The sequence below is a fragment of the Antennarius striatus genome, chromosome 17 (genome assembly GCF_040054535.1).
Source record: "Antennarius striatus isolate MH-2024 chromosome 17, ASM4005453v1, whole genome shotgun sequence".
In the NCBI taxonomy this organism is placed as follows: Eukaryota; Metazoa; Chordata; class Actinopteri; order Lophiiformes; family Antennariidae; genus Antennarius; species Antennarius striatus.
In genome coordinates this window covers 6377687-6394852 of record NC_090792.1, presented here as the reverse complement: position 1 = coordinate 6394852, position 17166 = coordinate 6377687, and the positions used below count along the sequence as shown (strand labels likewise).

The 17166-nt window shown below is 41.0% G+C and overlaps 1 protein-coding gene across 1 annotated transcript in view; it reads left to right on the top strand.

Annotated features, from left to right (window-relative positions):
* The first annotated feature begins 2318 nt into the window (after positions 1 to 2318).
* rrh (retinal pigment epithelium-derived rhodopsin homolog) overlaps positions 2319 to 17166 on the top strand; it is a 33427-nt gene continuing 18579 nt past the window's right edge. Inside the window, exons 1-3 of the mRNA XM_068339484.1 lie at positions 2319 to 2436; positions 6659 to 6849; positions 15249 to 15348. Of these exons, the coding sequence (XP_068195585.1) occupies positions 2328 to 2436; positions 6659 to 6849; positions 15249 to 15348 (400 nt within the window). The 5' untranslated portion in view covers positions 2319 to 2327. The remainder of the gene's footprint in view (positions 2437 to 6658; positions 6850 to 15248; positions 15349 to 17166) is intronic.

Genomic DNA, 17166 nt, shown 5'->3' with positions numbered 1-17166 from the left:
GTAGGTCACGTATTAAGCTGACCTTGGAAGAGGCGGAGACAGAGAACTGAGTTTAGCCACAATGGCGTATTTACTGAGGATTTGGGTGTGTGCTGTACAGAAAGAATAAACAAATACTTTTGCATCAATAATTATGTCCTATTCATTAAATCAATGCATATTCAAGAAGCAAACTACAATAAACAAAGTCAATTGATCTTAAATCAATATTCAATTTGGTAATAAAACATTTTCAGAAATCATAAATTATCATAATGAAAAGGAAATCATATCCAAATCTAGGTTTAAGTTCATAATTAACTTCAAATAATAATATTAATAAACTTTAAGTCAATTCACTAATTGGAATAAGCGTCAATATAATTGTTCAATAAACCAAGCGACCAAACAATAAACTCATTATGCATTCAGGCAATAAACAAAGGATAAATACTTAAATGCACAATATATAAACTGAAGGAAATGATCAAACATTCAATAGAACTTAAATAACTTTAAATAATCAAACTATAAATGGAGGGAAAGGCCTGGTGGCACAGAGTCCAATGTGCAAACATTTGTTTGTTGGCCGCATGGTGCCTCAGAACAAAGATGGAGGTCTGATCAAAATAACTCACGTTGAGTATAGACGCACACGGCTTGAAGAATGGAGTAGAGTGGAGAGGTTTCTGGAGTGAAGAATAGTGAGAGTCTGAAAGCAAACAGACTGGTGTAGAGTTGCTGGTGATCTGAACAGAGTGAGAAGCCTGGCTCCTCTATTTAACCTCACAGCTGTGTGATAGGAGGGCGACCATCTTGCTCCTGATTATGTGACCTCACTTCCTTTCCAGGAGTCTTTTCACAGTGCCGTCCCCTTTACAAATTGCTCATTTGAGGCGCACCAAGAAGGAGCTGCCTGCCACTCTACCTTCCTTGCCATGCCTACAGGCCCCCTTGTGTGTGGTGTGTGTGTTACAGGGGCCTGTACACACTAATATGCATGCATGTGATTTGATTTGATTGACTAACAAAAACTAGAGTGTGCGTTCTTAATTTCCCTTCGGGGATTATAACAGTGTATTAAATTAAATTAATATTACCCATGGGAAAAGAATAAAGTGAGTTGTGGACTGCAGGATACCACAAGTTCTCTGTTAATGGAAGTATGATAGACTTTGACCAGTTAATGGAATAATCTGAAAGACCAGAGAAGGTTGTAATTAGTGTACATACTTCACCTTCACTGATGTGAAGTATGTGATGTATTTGGATTTTCTAGATAAAGTAAAATGTCATTTGCATATAAGTTAATTTTGTGTTCCGACTCCTGAGAGCAGATACCTTTAATATTCAGGTTTTGACGTATTGCTACTGCCAGTGGTTCAATAAATATTGCGAACAATAGGGGAGACAGAGGGCATCCCTGTCTGGTTCCTCTTTCTAAAGTGAAATTTGGTGAAATTATCCCATTAGTGGTGACTGTGGCCTTAGGTGTGTAATATAACAAAAATCTTCTGTATGTTTCTACACAGGTGGATCTGTTTGCGGTCTAGCAGGCACGTGTCTCTTTGGCACATTTTTGAGTCTCTGTGGTAGAGCTTCAACAGGTAAGTCATTAACCAGTAGCAGCAAGTTCCAGTGGTGAACTTTGGTCTTTCTTTTGTCTCCTAGCTCTGGGAATACTACATACACAGGATTATATTCTATCTAATGTTTCACTACATATATATTTCTTTCCCAGTATGATTTAAGTTTCCCTGGACCCCCTCTCTCACATAAATTCAATCGAAGGGGTTCTCCTCTTACAATAAGCATATTAAACTGAAACAACTTAATCACATCATGTAATCACACATTCATGGGTGTCGCAGAAGCAATCTTTAGAACAACCTTGATCTTAGGTATGAGTAACATTTATTTACAGGTTTTTATAAAGAAAAGTAAGATAAGATGCTAACTAATTTTCATTATTTTTGGTAAACCTCGAGTTTACAGTCAATTTACAGTATAATTACATCAAAAATTAAAGACTAGACTCAAGTTAAAATTTAATTGCCAAAATGCAACCTAAAAGCAGCTCCATGTGAGCAATAACCTTCTCTTGTGCAGCCTGTTGCTTGATGTCTACTGGGGGGGAAAGGGAGAAATGGTATGTATTAATCCCTTTTGTGTTCACCCCCACCTCACCACAACAATAATACCATTCAGACATTAGTATCCGTACCATAACAGGACTTGTCCACTCTACATTTCTTGTTTAGATTTTTTTTTCCTCCTGAGACTGTTAGTGAAACGACTGTTTACCTCAATTTATTGTCCTTGCTGTTATAGATCTTGTAGCTCAGAAAATGAGGATTGACTCTCCAGTAAATATTTCAGAATATTCCCCTTCTGGGGAAAAAAGTGCCTTTACCCAAATGGAACACAATATTGTGGCTGCATATCTTATCGCTGCAGGTAAGAAAGGACAGACAATCAGGGACATTAAAAATTGTCATTTTGATCTTGTAAGATTGTGATGATTTCAATTATTGTATTAGAAACCACCTTGTTTATTTTCATCAAACTTTTATATATATTTATTTCCAATCAAAAAGTGTTGAATTACTGAATGAGACTATATATATATATATATATATATATATATATATATATATATATATATATATATATATATATATTGCAGGGGAATGAAACTAGAAAAAACTGGAGTATATATATATATATATATATAAATCAATTGAATTGTTCTGCCAGGGCAAGACTGAGTAGTAAACAAACAAAGCAAAACAAAGAAACAGTCATTTTGGCCATATTTACAAGAAATTATTTTTTCTCAACTTTGCAGCTGCCTCTCTATATAATGTGCCTATCTAAGACAAACACATTTCGCTACCCCTAACAATTTATGCTGAATTAGAAAAACAACAACATATAAATAAGATAAAGAGTAACTGCATTTCAGATTAATTATGACTTTTGTTCACAAAATGGTTTTAGTGTATTCATGATCATATATATTTATATAATACAGAGGATAATGTTTGTTTTTTGTTGCAAAATAATGTATATGGATTACATGGAGAAAATTTGATGGCAGATACTGCGTTTAAACCTGTTCACATATTATACTGATATGCACAGTGAAGTGTGCACGTCAAGATAAGTGTTGTTGTTATTGTTGTTGGTGATTAACAGGGATCCTCTTAAATGATAGATGCTTTAATCCCTCATTTAGAGTCATCTTTATTTTTTGCTGTAAGATTACTACTAAATAGAGTTAGTACACCTTTTTTCCCTATGATAGACACCCAGTCACACTGGCTGTTTCGGAATACGTTAATTTTTCATCAGGGCTCGTTTTCTTCATTGCTTTCATCAGCATATTACTGCTATTCTGTAGAAATTTGCTACTCTGTTCTGCCTGCTCCCCTGCAATAAATTTGACATGAATTTTCCAGGCCAAGAAGCTCATACAGTGAAAACATACAATTCGGTATTTACTTTTTCTCCTTCATCTATTCTATGCCCTAATCTGATTTAACTAAAACTTTCCTCCTGGCTTGGACCTGTTCAATTTCCTTATTCCAGCCAATCCTTAACAATATTGCAATAGCCATTTGTTCTCCCTCTGACCCTTGGAGGGAATATTCTTCATACCAGAAGTCTCATGATCAGCCCAGAGTTGATGTTGCTGTATGCCTTGGTTAGTCATTGTGAGTTCAAATTAATTAACTGTATTAATTCTAATCACTTCCATTGTGTGAGAGAAGAGGATGCAGAAGACAGGGTTAGATGCAGGCAACTGATTCGCTCGGGTGACCCCTGAAGGGAAAAGCCGAAAGGAGAGAAGAAGAATTTTAATCACTTCCATTGTCACTCAGTTTATGTTTTTATTAGTTGAGTACCCAAAAACAAATTCTATTTTTCTGACAGTAGACTTAGTATGCCTATAAAAAAGTGGCAATGTTTAAAAACATATCAAAACTAATAATAGACAGATACAAACAGTTGCTGAAATTCTGTTGATATGGATTCTATTCCTAGAAATTAGTTACGTAACAAATCTGCAGTAATATAATATTTAAGTGAGAAAGCAGGCTGCTGGTTACACACAAAATTATGTAGGTTATACCACAGATCAATTGGACCACAAAGAACACTTTTTTTTCAGAATAACACTTTTTTTCTCACCAAAAATCTGTGTTTTTACCTATATTTTACAGTGAGTGTTAGTGATGAACATATTCCTTATTTGAAATTGAGTAAACCTGACAGTTTTTACTCCTTGCTAATACAATTTTTTTTTAAATATCTGCGCTTCCATAACATATCACGACTGTGATTTCAATAGCAAAGTTTAACGTAATCTTAATCACTTTTTGCTTTTCATCACAAGATATGCAAACTGTATCTAAATTAAATAACACTGCCTATTTGGAGCCCTTTGAAATAAGCCACTACAGTTAGAGATCTGAACAACAGACCCAGAAACATGACTTGTGCATTGGTTGAACAGTTTGCTGCGACCATGCTTGTCACATTCCATATGCCAATGTTAAACTTGGTCAGTGTGAACATTATCAAAACTCCAACACAAACCCTCTTAGGCAGTGGTGGGGGTAGAGATGTGGCATTGAGTGATGGGCGGCCTCTTTGTCTCTAAAATGAGACTAGTGGCTAGTGTCTGGCAGCTTCTTTGTTTTAGTGTGTTTTGGACACCTAGTAGTTTGCAGTCACGGCAGTAAATCATCCATGCATTAAACAGACCGAATGTGATGGTGTGTGATGGCACACCATCACACCATAATGCAAAGAAGTAGATGTATCATCTCCAACAAGTAGATGAACCAGCTCCGTGACCTCATATGGTATGTGTACCTTGCAATGCATGCAACAAGGAGGCCTACTCTGCCCATGAATGTGTTGAATTCTTTCACAATGTATGGTCTCCTGACCACAAATGCCCAGTGATGAGTGTTATATTGAACTCAACTGAACAACAGAGATTAGGGTAACAGCTTTGTTGTCGTACTACTTGACAATGACCAGGTTCTTCCAGCTTGGTGTCAACAGACCCTCTGCCTCTCTCTGCAAGACTTTTCTCGTCTTTAAACTGACACTCGGCCCAGCAATTGCCTTTTAGGTTTCCTATAAAGTACACCTTATGGAGAAAGTAAGGTTTTTTTGTTTTTGTTTTTTGCTGGTATCCCCTTGTTAGATTGCAAAATTACAGAGGATTCCTGAGGCAGAAGAGCAGGTCCAAATTTTCAAGGGGCCTTGCACAATACATACATGTCGTATGGGGCAGTGTGTCCCTCTGAATGACACATTTGTGGTCTTCAGGGGAGATATTTCAGATTATTTTGTGTTTTTAATTTTCCAGTACACTTTTAATTTATCAGCAGGTCATAATTCAACTGATACAGATAAATTAATTGGGTGAGTTATTACTATTTTTTGTTATTGTGACAAATGGGTCACAGCAGGTTTTTCTTTATTTTACGGCTAACTGTCTCATGTGATTTTTCTGTAACTTATTTCACATTATTTTCTTCATCAAGTATAGTCAAACCAGTTTGAAATATAGTACATGTTATCAAAGCACTGAACCCTTTAAATGTGCTTGAAATTATCCGTAGTATCAAAAAATTGTTTATTTGAAAAAAGCTGCTTCCTTGAAATATTCATGCAGGCCATACCAACATTTAGGAGAGGTCACTTCCTGTCACAGTCACATGAATGTCACATAGTCATCACACCAGGATATTCAGTATACTGTATATCACATCGGGACTTAATCAGTCAGTCAGAGTGTGGGACATTAAAAGTGTCTTACACTGGTGTAACCGTGGGTTCTTATGGTTAAAGAAGACTGCATGGCAACTGGACTACCTTCAGGGATATTACTCAATGCAATTTGGGACAGAAAGCATTTTCTTTAAATGCCAAAATATGAAACAATAACAACGACACAGGGAAATGTCCATGTGGAGAGGTGTTGCTTTCTCTGGCATTTAAACTGTTGGGGAAGAATTAATGATTAGTTAGTCTTTGAAGATATTTAAAAATACAGGTATATGCATGTGTGGAATTTTATTTGAAGAGTTTATAAAGACAGGAGAAGTTTTGAAATGACAGCAATTGTTCTCCTCACTTCTTTAACATAAAATGTTAAAAGAGATAATGCAATACAAACATAAGTTTCTGTCAAACTTTTTGAAAAATTACAATCATCACATTGTAAATTAGAATATATTTTACAAATGTACATAAAGTTTTAATATTTATATTATAAAATTTGTCTTAATATATTGAGTTATATAGTGATATTTTCAATCATACATAAAATTTTGATGATTTGTACATCACTGCCTGAACCGTAATTACCGTTTACAGTCACCGTGAACCATATGAATGCAAGGATGCAGAAAAGATGTAATTCCAGCAACATTTGAACCACATTTCCATGTTCCTTCACAACCAAAAGGTGTCACAAAATCTCGCAAAGTAGTGATTCTGATTCAGTTCCATTGGGATTTCTCATAAGTAATTCAGCTAAAACTCTTGTATTCTCATGTATTTTCTTTACCCCTAGAGAATGAATAAAAAATAAGGTTAGATTCAGATGCGGTAACTCATGCCTCCCACATTGTGACATTGCTTCATGTCTTCACAGGTGTCATGAGTTTAATGAGCAACATTGTGGTGCTACTAATGTTTGTGAAGTTTAACGAACTCCGCACTGCCACTAACTTCATCATAATCAACTTGGCTTTCACTGATATTGGAGTGGCTGGTATTGGCTATCCCATGTCAGCTGCCTCAGACATCCATGGCAGTTGGAAATTTGGCTACAGTGGTTGTCAGGTGGGTTAGATTTAACCATTCATTGCATCTCTCTCTCTCTCTCTCTTATATATATGTGTATGGTAACACTTTATTTTAAGATACACCTATTCACCATTAATTAGTTGCTTATTAACATGCAAATTAGTAACATATTGGCTCTTAATTAGTCATTATTAAGTACTTATTAATGCCTTGTTCTGCATGGCCTTATTAAACAACCAGTAAGCCATTAACTAACAGTCTTCCCTCAATAACCTCAGAATTCTTGCTTATTAGTATTAAGTAAGGAAGTTGTATATGAATTACGATCTCAATATGCTTTGCTTAGTATGGATTTAATAAGGTTGTAGTACCCCAGGAATAGTTACTCTCCCTTAATACCACTTAATGAACATAACAAAACACAAAATTACAAATATTAAGTGTCCAAATAACTCTAAATTAAGTCTTTGTTACTTAGAATATGTTCCCCATACTAAAGTGACATCTTGATCATTACTAATTCACTAATAGTGGAACACTTATTAACCAACACATGTTCCCTAATCTAAAGTTGCCTCCTTTTCACAATTACTTAATATGTTATAGCACATAACTACTGCTGCAAAAAAGAAGTGATGGGTTACATCTTTGAAAAATGGATCTATCTATACAGTAGGTTCCCTCTCATTCAGTGGTAGAATAACAAAGACAGCACAAGTACAAATACCTCATTTATTAAACCGCTTACTGGTTGTTTAATAAGGCCATGCAGAACAAGGCATTAATAAGTACTTAATAATGACTAATTAAGAGCCAATATGTAACTAATTTGCATGTTAATAAGCAACTTATTAATGGTGAATAGGTGTACCTTAAAATAAAGTGTTACCATGTGTATATATGTATATACGTATATACATATATACACATGAATGTATATACAGTTTGCACATGAATGTAAATACAGTTTGCTCATTGATACAGTTTGCATATCTTGTGATGAAAAGCAAAAGTGATTAAGATTACGTTAAACTTTGCTATTGAAATCACATTCATGATATGTTATGGAAGCGCAGATATAAAAAAAATTGTATACATATATATGTATATACCTATACATATATACACACACACACACACACATATATAAGTATATATATATATAAGGAAGTTGTTGTATATATACAGTATATATATATATATATATATATATATATATATATATATAGTATATATGAGTTAAAATGAGAAACTCAATGAAAATAAAACAGCATAATTAACAATAAAGTGGCGTGTTGAACTTTTGATTACAAGGAAGTATGTCATTAATGCAAGTGTGGTGGAATACCACAGTGGCTTAAAGCTTGGCTTAGCCTCTACATCCCTCAAGGATAAAATTCCATCAGCAGAGGTATAAATGTACAAGCCAGAGGGGGGTAGCCTCAGGATTAGTAACTTTGAAAATGTGAAGCTCTACCACTTCAGCCTATTAACAGACTTGATGACAGCACCAACTGCACAGCTTTCTCACCTTTTTGATTGGGACCAGAGGTGGAAAGTATCCACACAATGTATCAAAGGGAGTGGGACCTGTGGCTGAACAGGCCTTAGAGTTATCAGCCTACTACATCTGGGCAAGTTATTCACACCAAAAAGAGGGATTAGAAGCAGTGACTCACATTAGGGTTGACTCCAAGTCATTGTTACTCACTCTGTCTATTCATTGGTATGGGGTGAAAACTGGAAAAGGGTCTTGTAGATCTGTTTTCCACACTTGAGAACGTAAATGGCGACTTCAGTCCAAAACAAGGTGTCTAGTAAAGGTTATTAGGCAAGACCCCTTATGTTATACCAGCCTATGTCACCCATTTGTGAAGAGACTTTTAGAATTAATGATAAAGACACAGGTTAGTCAGCTGGCAGAGCTGTAGAAATTAAACAGGGTGCACTAAGGGGTACCTAGTAAATACGATAAGCACTGCATGTCCTCCACATGTCCTCCACATGGGGAGGACATTAACAACCTGATGGACTACATCACAGAATATATTAGCTTCTTTGAACACACCACTGTGCCCACCCAGACTGTACGCTGCTTACCCAACAACAAGCAATGGGTTACAAGTGACATGAAGGAACTCTAAATAAGAAGAGGGCTTTCAGGTGTGGTGACCGAGGGGAATTGAAAAGAGTGCAGCACGAGGTCCGAGACAAACTGAGGGAGTGTAAGGAGACCTACAGGACAAAGTTGGAGATCAAACTCCAGCAGAACAACATGAGGTTCTTGTGGTCGGGAATGAAGAAGATCACAGGGAGCTCAGGGAGACAAAGACGACCATCAGGCGGTCTAGATAGAGCCAACGAGCTGAATATTTTCTTCAACAGGTTCAGTTCACAACCGTCTGCCTCCCCCTCACATCCCGACCCCCATGCTCCCCCTCCACTTCCATCACTCCTCTCTCACTCCCTGTTGGTGGGAAGTCCTGGGCATCACCTCCCTCCCACTACCACCTCCTTCATGGAACCAACACCCTCCCCCACCAGCACCCTCCCCCACATGACAGTGACTACGGGCCAGGTCAGGAGACAGCTGGGGAGACTTCACCAGAAGAAGGCTGCCTGACCTGATGGTATTAGCCCCAGGATCCTGAAGACCTGTGCCCCCTAACTGTCTCCAGTCATCACACACCTCTACAACCGGAGCCTGAGCCAGGAGAGAGTCCCGGTGTTGTGGAAAACATCATGCTTGGTCCCTGTCCCTAAAAAGTCAGCCCCATCAGAGTTAAATGACTACTGTCCAGTTGCCCTCAAGTCCCACCTGATGAAGGCACTGGAGAGGCTGGTCTTGGCCAGCTTGAGGCCTCAGGTGAAGGAGCTGCTAGACTCTCTACAGTTTGCGTATGAGCCCCAATTGGGAGTTGATGACTTCGTCATCTTCCTCCTGCAGAGAGCCCATTTGCATCTGGATGGTGGGGGAAGCACTGTGAGAAACACCTTCTCTGATTTCCCCAGTGCTTTTACCACCATTCAGCAAAGGCTGCAGGGTGAGAAGCTGCGGGGGATGGGTGTCGACACCTCCACCATCTCCTGGATCGGATTCAGTTATGCACTCAATACTTTGTCGGGAATCCTTTTTCAAAAATTACTGCTTCAGTGCGGTGTGGCATGGAGGCAATCAGCCTGTGGCACTGCTGAGGTGTTATGGAGGCCCAGGATGCTTCGATAGCGGCCTTAAGCTCATCCACGGAGTTGGGTCTGGTGTCTCTCAACTTCCTCTTCACTATATCCCACAGATTCTCTATGGGGTTCAGGTCAGGAGAGTTGGGAGGCCAATTGAGCACAGTAATACCATGGTCAGTAAACCATTTACCAGTGGTTTTGGCACTGTGAGCAGGTGCCAGGTTGTGCTGAAAAATGAAGTCTTCATCTCCATAAAGCTTTTCAGCAGATAGAAGCATGAAGTGCTCCAAAATCTCCTAATAGCTAGCTGCATTGACCCTGCCCTTGATAAAACATACAGGACCAACACCAGCAGCTGATATGGCCCCCAGACCATCACTGACTGTGGGTACTTGACACTGGACTTCAGACATTTTGGCATGTCCTTCTCCCCAGTCTTCCTCCAGACTCTGGCACCTTGATTTCTGAATGACATGCAAAATTTGCTTTCATTCGAAAAGAGTACTTTGGACCACTGAGCAACAGTCCAGTGCTGCTTCTCTGTAGCCCAAGTCAGGCACTTCTGCCGCTGTTTCTGGTTCAAAAGTGGCTTGGCCATGAGGAATCACAAATATATGTAAGTTTAATTTTTTTGAGAAGACCTGTAATATATGCATATATAAATGTGTAATATATATGCATGTACAACGGAGTGTAAAGATTATTTCCCCATTTGTGTGGATAATAAAGTGTGCTTTAATCTTTTCATCTATTTAATAAAGCTGATGAGCCATACAATGAAGATATGGGAAAGAGTAGTTGAAGCTAGACTAAGGGCAGAAGTGAGCATTTGTGAGCAGCAGTAAGGTTTCATGCCAAAAAAGAGTACTGCAGATGCAGTATTTGCTTTGAAGATGTTGATAGAGAAGTACAGAAAAGGCCAGACGGAGCTGTATTGTGTTTTTGTATATCTGGAGAAAGCTTATGACAAGGTGCCCAGAGAGGAACTGTGGAATTGTATGAGGAAGTCTGGAGTGGCAGAGAAGTATGTTAGAGCAGTGCAGGGCATGTATGAGGACTGTAAGACAGTGGTGAGGTATGCTGTAGGTGTGACAGAGGAGTTCAAGGTGGAGGTGGGACTGCATCAAGGATCAGCTCTGAGCCCCTTCTTGTTCGCTATGGTGATGGACAGACTGACAGATGAGGCTTGACAGGAATCTCCATGGACGATGATGCTTGCAGATGACATTGTGATCTGCAGTGAGAGCAGGGAAGAAGTGGAATAGAAGCTAGAGAGGTGGAGGTTTGTCCTGGAAAGGAGAGGAATGAAGGTTAGCCGCAGTAAGACAGAGTACATGTGTGTGAATGAGAGGGACCCAAGTGGAACAGTGAGGTTACAGGGAGAAGAGATCAAGAAAGTGGGGTGTTTTAAGTACTTAGGGTCAACAGTCCAGAGCAATGGTAAGTGTGGAAAAGAGGTGAAAAAGCGTGTGCAGGCAGGATGGAACAGGTAGAGAAAAACATCAGGTGTGATGTGTGATAGAAGAGTTTCAGCTAAAATGAAAGGAAATGTGTAAAAACTGTGGTGAAACCAGCAATGTGTTTGGTTTAGAGACAGTGTCACTGAGGGATAGACAGGAGACAGAGCTGGAGGTAGCAGAGATGAAAATGCTGAGGTTCTCTTTTAAAGTGACCAGGTTGGATAGGATCAGGAATGAGTACATCAGAGGGACAGCACATGTTAGAGGTTTTGGAGATAAAGTCAGAGAGGCCAGACTGAGATGGTTTGGACATGTCCAGAGGAGAGAAAGTGAATAAATTGGTAGAAGGATGCTAAAATTTTAACTGCCAGGCAGGAGGCCTAGAGGATTACCAAAGAGATGCAGAAACAGGGTTAGATAGAGGAAATTGATTCGCTGTGGTGACCCCTGATCGGAAAAGTCAAAAGGAAAAGAAGAAAAAAAGACTGCATACCAGAGGCACTCAAAAGTGCCAGTTAGACATTAATGGCTTTGACCACCAGGCTGAAATGGCACACTAAGGAGTTTGAGGACTTAAGAATAAACAAGATGTTTCTATCAGTGGCAGGAAAATAACATCAGTCACACCCACTAAAATGAAGGATGAGGGACTCCATTCGACCTACGAAGTTGTGCTGTGGTAACTGGCATCAACATCCATCCATCCATCCTTCTTCCACCACTTATCTGTAGACGGGTCGCGGGGGCAGCAGCTTCAACAGGGAGCCCCAAACTTCCCTTTCCCCGGCCACATCCACCAGCTCTGACTGGGGGATCCCAAGGCGTTCCCAGGCCAGTGTTTACTTATAATCCCTCCACCTGGTCCTGGGTCTGCCCCGAGGTCTCCTCTGAACTGGACGTGCCAGAAACGACTCCCTAGGGAGGCATCCCGGAGGCATCCGCAACAGATGCCCAAACCACCTCAACTGACTTGTTTCAACGCGAAGGAGCAGCGGCTCTACTCTGAGCCCCTCGTGAACAGCAGTGTTTGTCACCTTATCTTTACGGGAGACACCAGCTATCCGCCTGAGAAAGCCCATTTCATCCGCTTGTATCTGCAATCTCGTTCTTTCGGTCATGACCCATCGCTCATGACCATAGGTGAGGGTAGGAACGAAGATTGAACGGTTGATGGAGAGCTTTGCCTCTCGGCTTAGCTCCCTCTGTGACAACAGTGCGGTAAAACAACTGCAATACCATTCCTGCTGCCCCAATTCTCCGTCCAATATCATGTTCCATTGTTCCCTCACTCGTGAACAGGACTCCAAGATACTTAAACTCCTTCACTTGTGGAAGGACCTCATTCCTCACTCGGAGAAGGCATTCCACCGGTTTCCTGCTGAGGACCATGGCCTCAGATTTGGAGGTGCTGATCCTCATCCCCGCCGCTTCACACTCGGCTGCAAACCGGACCAGTGAGTGCTGCTGGCCACAGGCCGATGATGCAAACAGGACCACATCATCTGCAAAAAGCAGCAATGCAATCCTCAGGCCACCAAACTGTAACAATCTGTGATTAGCACAGAAGTCCTACAACATAACACCTCTCGGGTTCAGATCAGGGAGGCCATTCCTCCCAATCACGCCCCTCGAAGTGTCTCAATCATTGCCGACATGGGCATTGAAGTCCCCCAGGAGGGATCCCATCAAGGACCCCTTTTAGGGACCCAAGGAAGGCCGAATACTCTGAACTGATATTTGGTGCGTATGCACAAATAACAGTCAGAGTCCCCCCCCCCCCACAGCCTTAAGGCGTAGGAAAGCGACCCTCTCATTCACTGGGGTAAACTCCAACACAGCGGCGCTCAGCTGGGGGCTTGTGAGTATCCCCATACCCACTCTGCACCTCACGCCTGACGCAGCTCTGGAGTAAAACAAGGTCCAGCCCCTATCCAGGAGTTTGGATCCAGAGCCGAGGTTTTGCATGGAGGTAAGCCCCACCAGATCCAAATGGTAATGCTCCACCTCCAACACAAGCTCCGGCTCCTTCCCCGCCAGTGAGGTGACATTCCACGTCCCCAAAGCCAGCTTTTGCCACCCAGGTCTGGTTCGTCGTGACCCCCTGTCGTCACTGCCACCCATATGGCAGCGCACCCGACCCCATCGATCTGCCCTGTGGGTGGTGGGTCCACAGGGGTGGGAAAAGTCCACGTTGCCTTTTCGGGCTGATCCCAGCCGGGCCCCGTTGCAGACTCGGCCACCAGGCGCTTGCTGACGGGCCCTCCGTCCAGGTCTGGCTCCAGACGTGGGCCCCGGGCTTCCTCTGGGCAGGGTCACATTTTTCCCTTTCTGATTTTTCATGGGATCTTCTGAACCATTCTTTGTCTGGCCCTTCACCTGAGACCTGTTTACCTTGGGTGACCCTACCAGGAGTACAAGACTCCTGACAACACAGCTCCCAGGATCCTTAGGGCACACAAACCTCTCCACCTCGATAAGGTGATGGTTCCTTGGAGAGGCTTCAACATGTAAGCAGGAAACCTTTTACATCCTGAAAGATTTAAGGAGGGATCTCTAAAATCGGACTTGTTTGTCCAGCATATTCTACAAATCCTCATTTGAATTAAAATCTGAGGAATTTGGAGGCCAAATTAAAACCTTAAACTTGTCTTCTTGAAACAACTCCTAATTAATTTTTGCTCATTATGTATGTGTTATGGTGATTCGTCTACATATATACATGAAATTTTGTGTGGAGTACAATCCCAATGTAATGATGTGACTGTCTGATTGGTTTTAAAATACGTTATTTAACCCTTGAAAACCGATTAAAATGGCTATACACATTACCTCAATCGGGTCCAAAAAGAGCCGTCTCATAAACGTGTAAAAAAAATGTAATACAGAAATATTTTTTTTCTTTCAATGCATCAGATATTTTCCATTACTTCAGCTCTATCCATAGATATAAAGTTTATTATATGTTTTATTATTATAAATGTTTATATGGAATTTGCAATTAGAACCCTGTTTTTCTTCCAATGGGAAAGGTTCCAAGCCAGTGCACAGTTTAATACTTCTGATAAAGATATTACAACTATTGGATGAATGTTTTTGCTGGTGTGTGAACACAGACAGTGGGTCTGTTTCTGGGTTGTGGGGTGATTTTGGGGTCATTGTCTTGCTGCAGATACACTTCCAATGATAGGCGTTAAGGAATATAGAAAATAAAGTTGAAAGAAAATTACTGGAGGGCGGCACGGTGGCGCAGTGGTTAGCGCTGCTGCCTCACAACACGGCGGACCCGGGTTCGAGTCCCGCTCTGTGCGGAGTTCGCATGCTCTCCCCGTGTCTGCGTGGGTTCTCTCCGGGTTCTCCGGCTTCCTCCCACCTCCCACCTTCAGGTTGATTGGCCGGTCCCAAATTGACCATAGGAGTGAGTGTGTGTGTGACTGGTTGTTTGTTTGTTTGTTTCTATGTGGCTCCGCGGTACACTGGCGTCGTGCCCGGAGTGTCCCCCGCCTCACGCCCTGAGACTGCCAGGATAGGCACTGGCTACCCTGCGACCTGCGTTAGCGGATTAAGCGGGTTGGAAAATGATGATGATGATGAAAATTACTGGAAAAAATTTCATATATTTAACCTTTCAATTGACAGATTTATTGGGAGAGAAACACATAAAACAACAAAAATGGACTTTTTTGGACCAAACAGTTCCCGAGGGTTAAATTTACATGTTTTTTTTACATCATAATAAATTAAAAGGGTAGTTGTCATGTACTGCCTGTAACCAATTGTCTGTCTTGTTGTTTCCAGATCTATGCAGCACTCAACATCTTCTTTGGCATGGCCAGTATCGGCCTACTGACTGTAGTAGCCATTGACCGCTACCTCACCATTTGCAGACCAGACATAGGTACCTATTTATAGCTGTTCAACTATATGTGTATGAGTTTGTGTATATATATATATATAATATTATATATATATATATATATATATATATATATATATATAAATTATATATATATATATATATATATATATATAATATCCCCACCTATATATTTGAATAAACTCACTTCAAAAGTCTCACGATGTCTCACGCCGCATCTGCCAGAAAGAATCACGTGAACAATATGACGAAAGGCCTAGGGCAGCAAGGCTATCTGTTATACACTATTCGTCCTCATAACAACGCAGATATCTGTGACAAAACCGCTGGCCAAAGTGAAGTTTTTTGAAAAGACCGGGTCTGCGTTGTTGTGTGGACGCTGTAACCTAAACTTTTTCTATCCTGGGAGCGTCTGTGACAAAAAACGCTGTGACGTTAATGTGTGTGACCAGTGTCTACATGTACACACAGAATGCACAGAGTTAAAACCGGCTATTTTCTGACATATGACAGCTCCCCGTGGAAGACGCATTGCTAACCATGCTTGTCAGTTTGATATTTGTTTGTGTATTTTTTTTATGAGTCATAAAGTTTATTTATTTATTCATTCATTCACGTTCGTCACCGACGCCAGTTCTGGGTCAGACCGGTCTGCCCTGCCTGCTGGTGGGAGAACTCTGTCATGGAGGTCATCCTCAAAGAGGAACGCCGTGTATTTCCACACATCCCAGTCCCATTCTCGGAGTTGTTCTTATGCGGTTACGTGTTTTCACGACCCGGCTCGTGAGCCATGACAAAAAGTGGAGATACACAGTATTTAAGGAAAAATTTATAAATTTACAAAAATAACTGCAAACATCTCTCAGCATACAGCATAACATTATGCAATGGAACCAGCAGAACTTTCACGCCCATTCCCAAAACAGGAACAGAGCACCCTGTGTCACTTTCCTCAGAAAATGGCAGCACTGAAGCCTGGATGAAAGAGTCAAAAGCAGCAGTATCCCGCAGTACCTTAACCGGCACCTTGATGCCACTTCCCACCAGGGCAACAAACCCATCCAACACAAAAGGCGGAAAAGAGTCAAGCTCACCAGCTTTGACCTGCATCTCTACACTTGCCACATCCACAGCAGACAATGTAGGCATCGACACAACCAGACACGCACCCTTTGCCTGTCCAGCAGGACCATTCTGTTTAGATTTATTTTTAAAAGCGTAACAGTCTGCTTTCCAATGCCCTTTTTTATGACAAAAGTTACATATCTTATTTGAACTATGCATGCCACGATCTTTCAACTCAGATCTACCTCGAGGAACAGAAGAGTATGCACCAACTGCATCAGTACTCTCCCCAAAACCAGCACTGCGAGTGCGTAATTCGCCACAATTGCACCTGTGCGTTAAGACAAAATCATCTGCTAGAGCAGCTGCTGCAGCAGCAGTTTTCACCTTCTGATCTCTGATATATGTGGCAATATTCTCAGGTACGGGATTGTTAAACTGCTCCAACACTACTAACTCACACATCTGTTCAAAAGTCTTCCCATCGAATGCAGAACACAAACGCATAAAATGCACAGTAAGATAACGGGAAAATTCAAGGTGTGTCTGTTTATCTCCCTTCCTCCACATCCAAAACCGCTGGCGATAAGCCTCGGGGACCAGTTCATAAGCTTTCAACACAGCTGCTTTAACTGCCGAATAGTCATTACTATCTGCAGAAGACAATGACGATTAGGCCTCCTGTGCTCTGCCTGTCAGTGCACACTGCAGTATCAATGTGCGCGCAGACTCCAGCCACTTCCTTGTGCCACACACTCAAACATTACAAAAAAT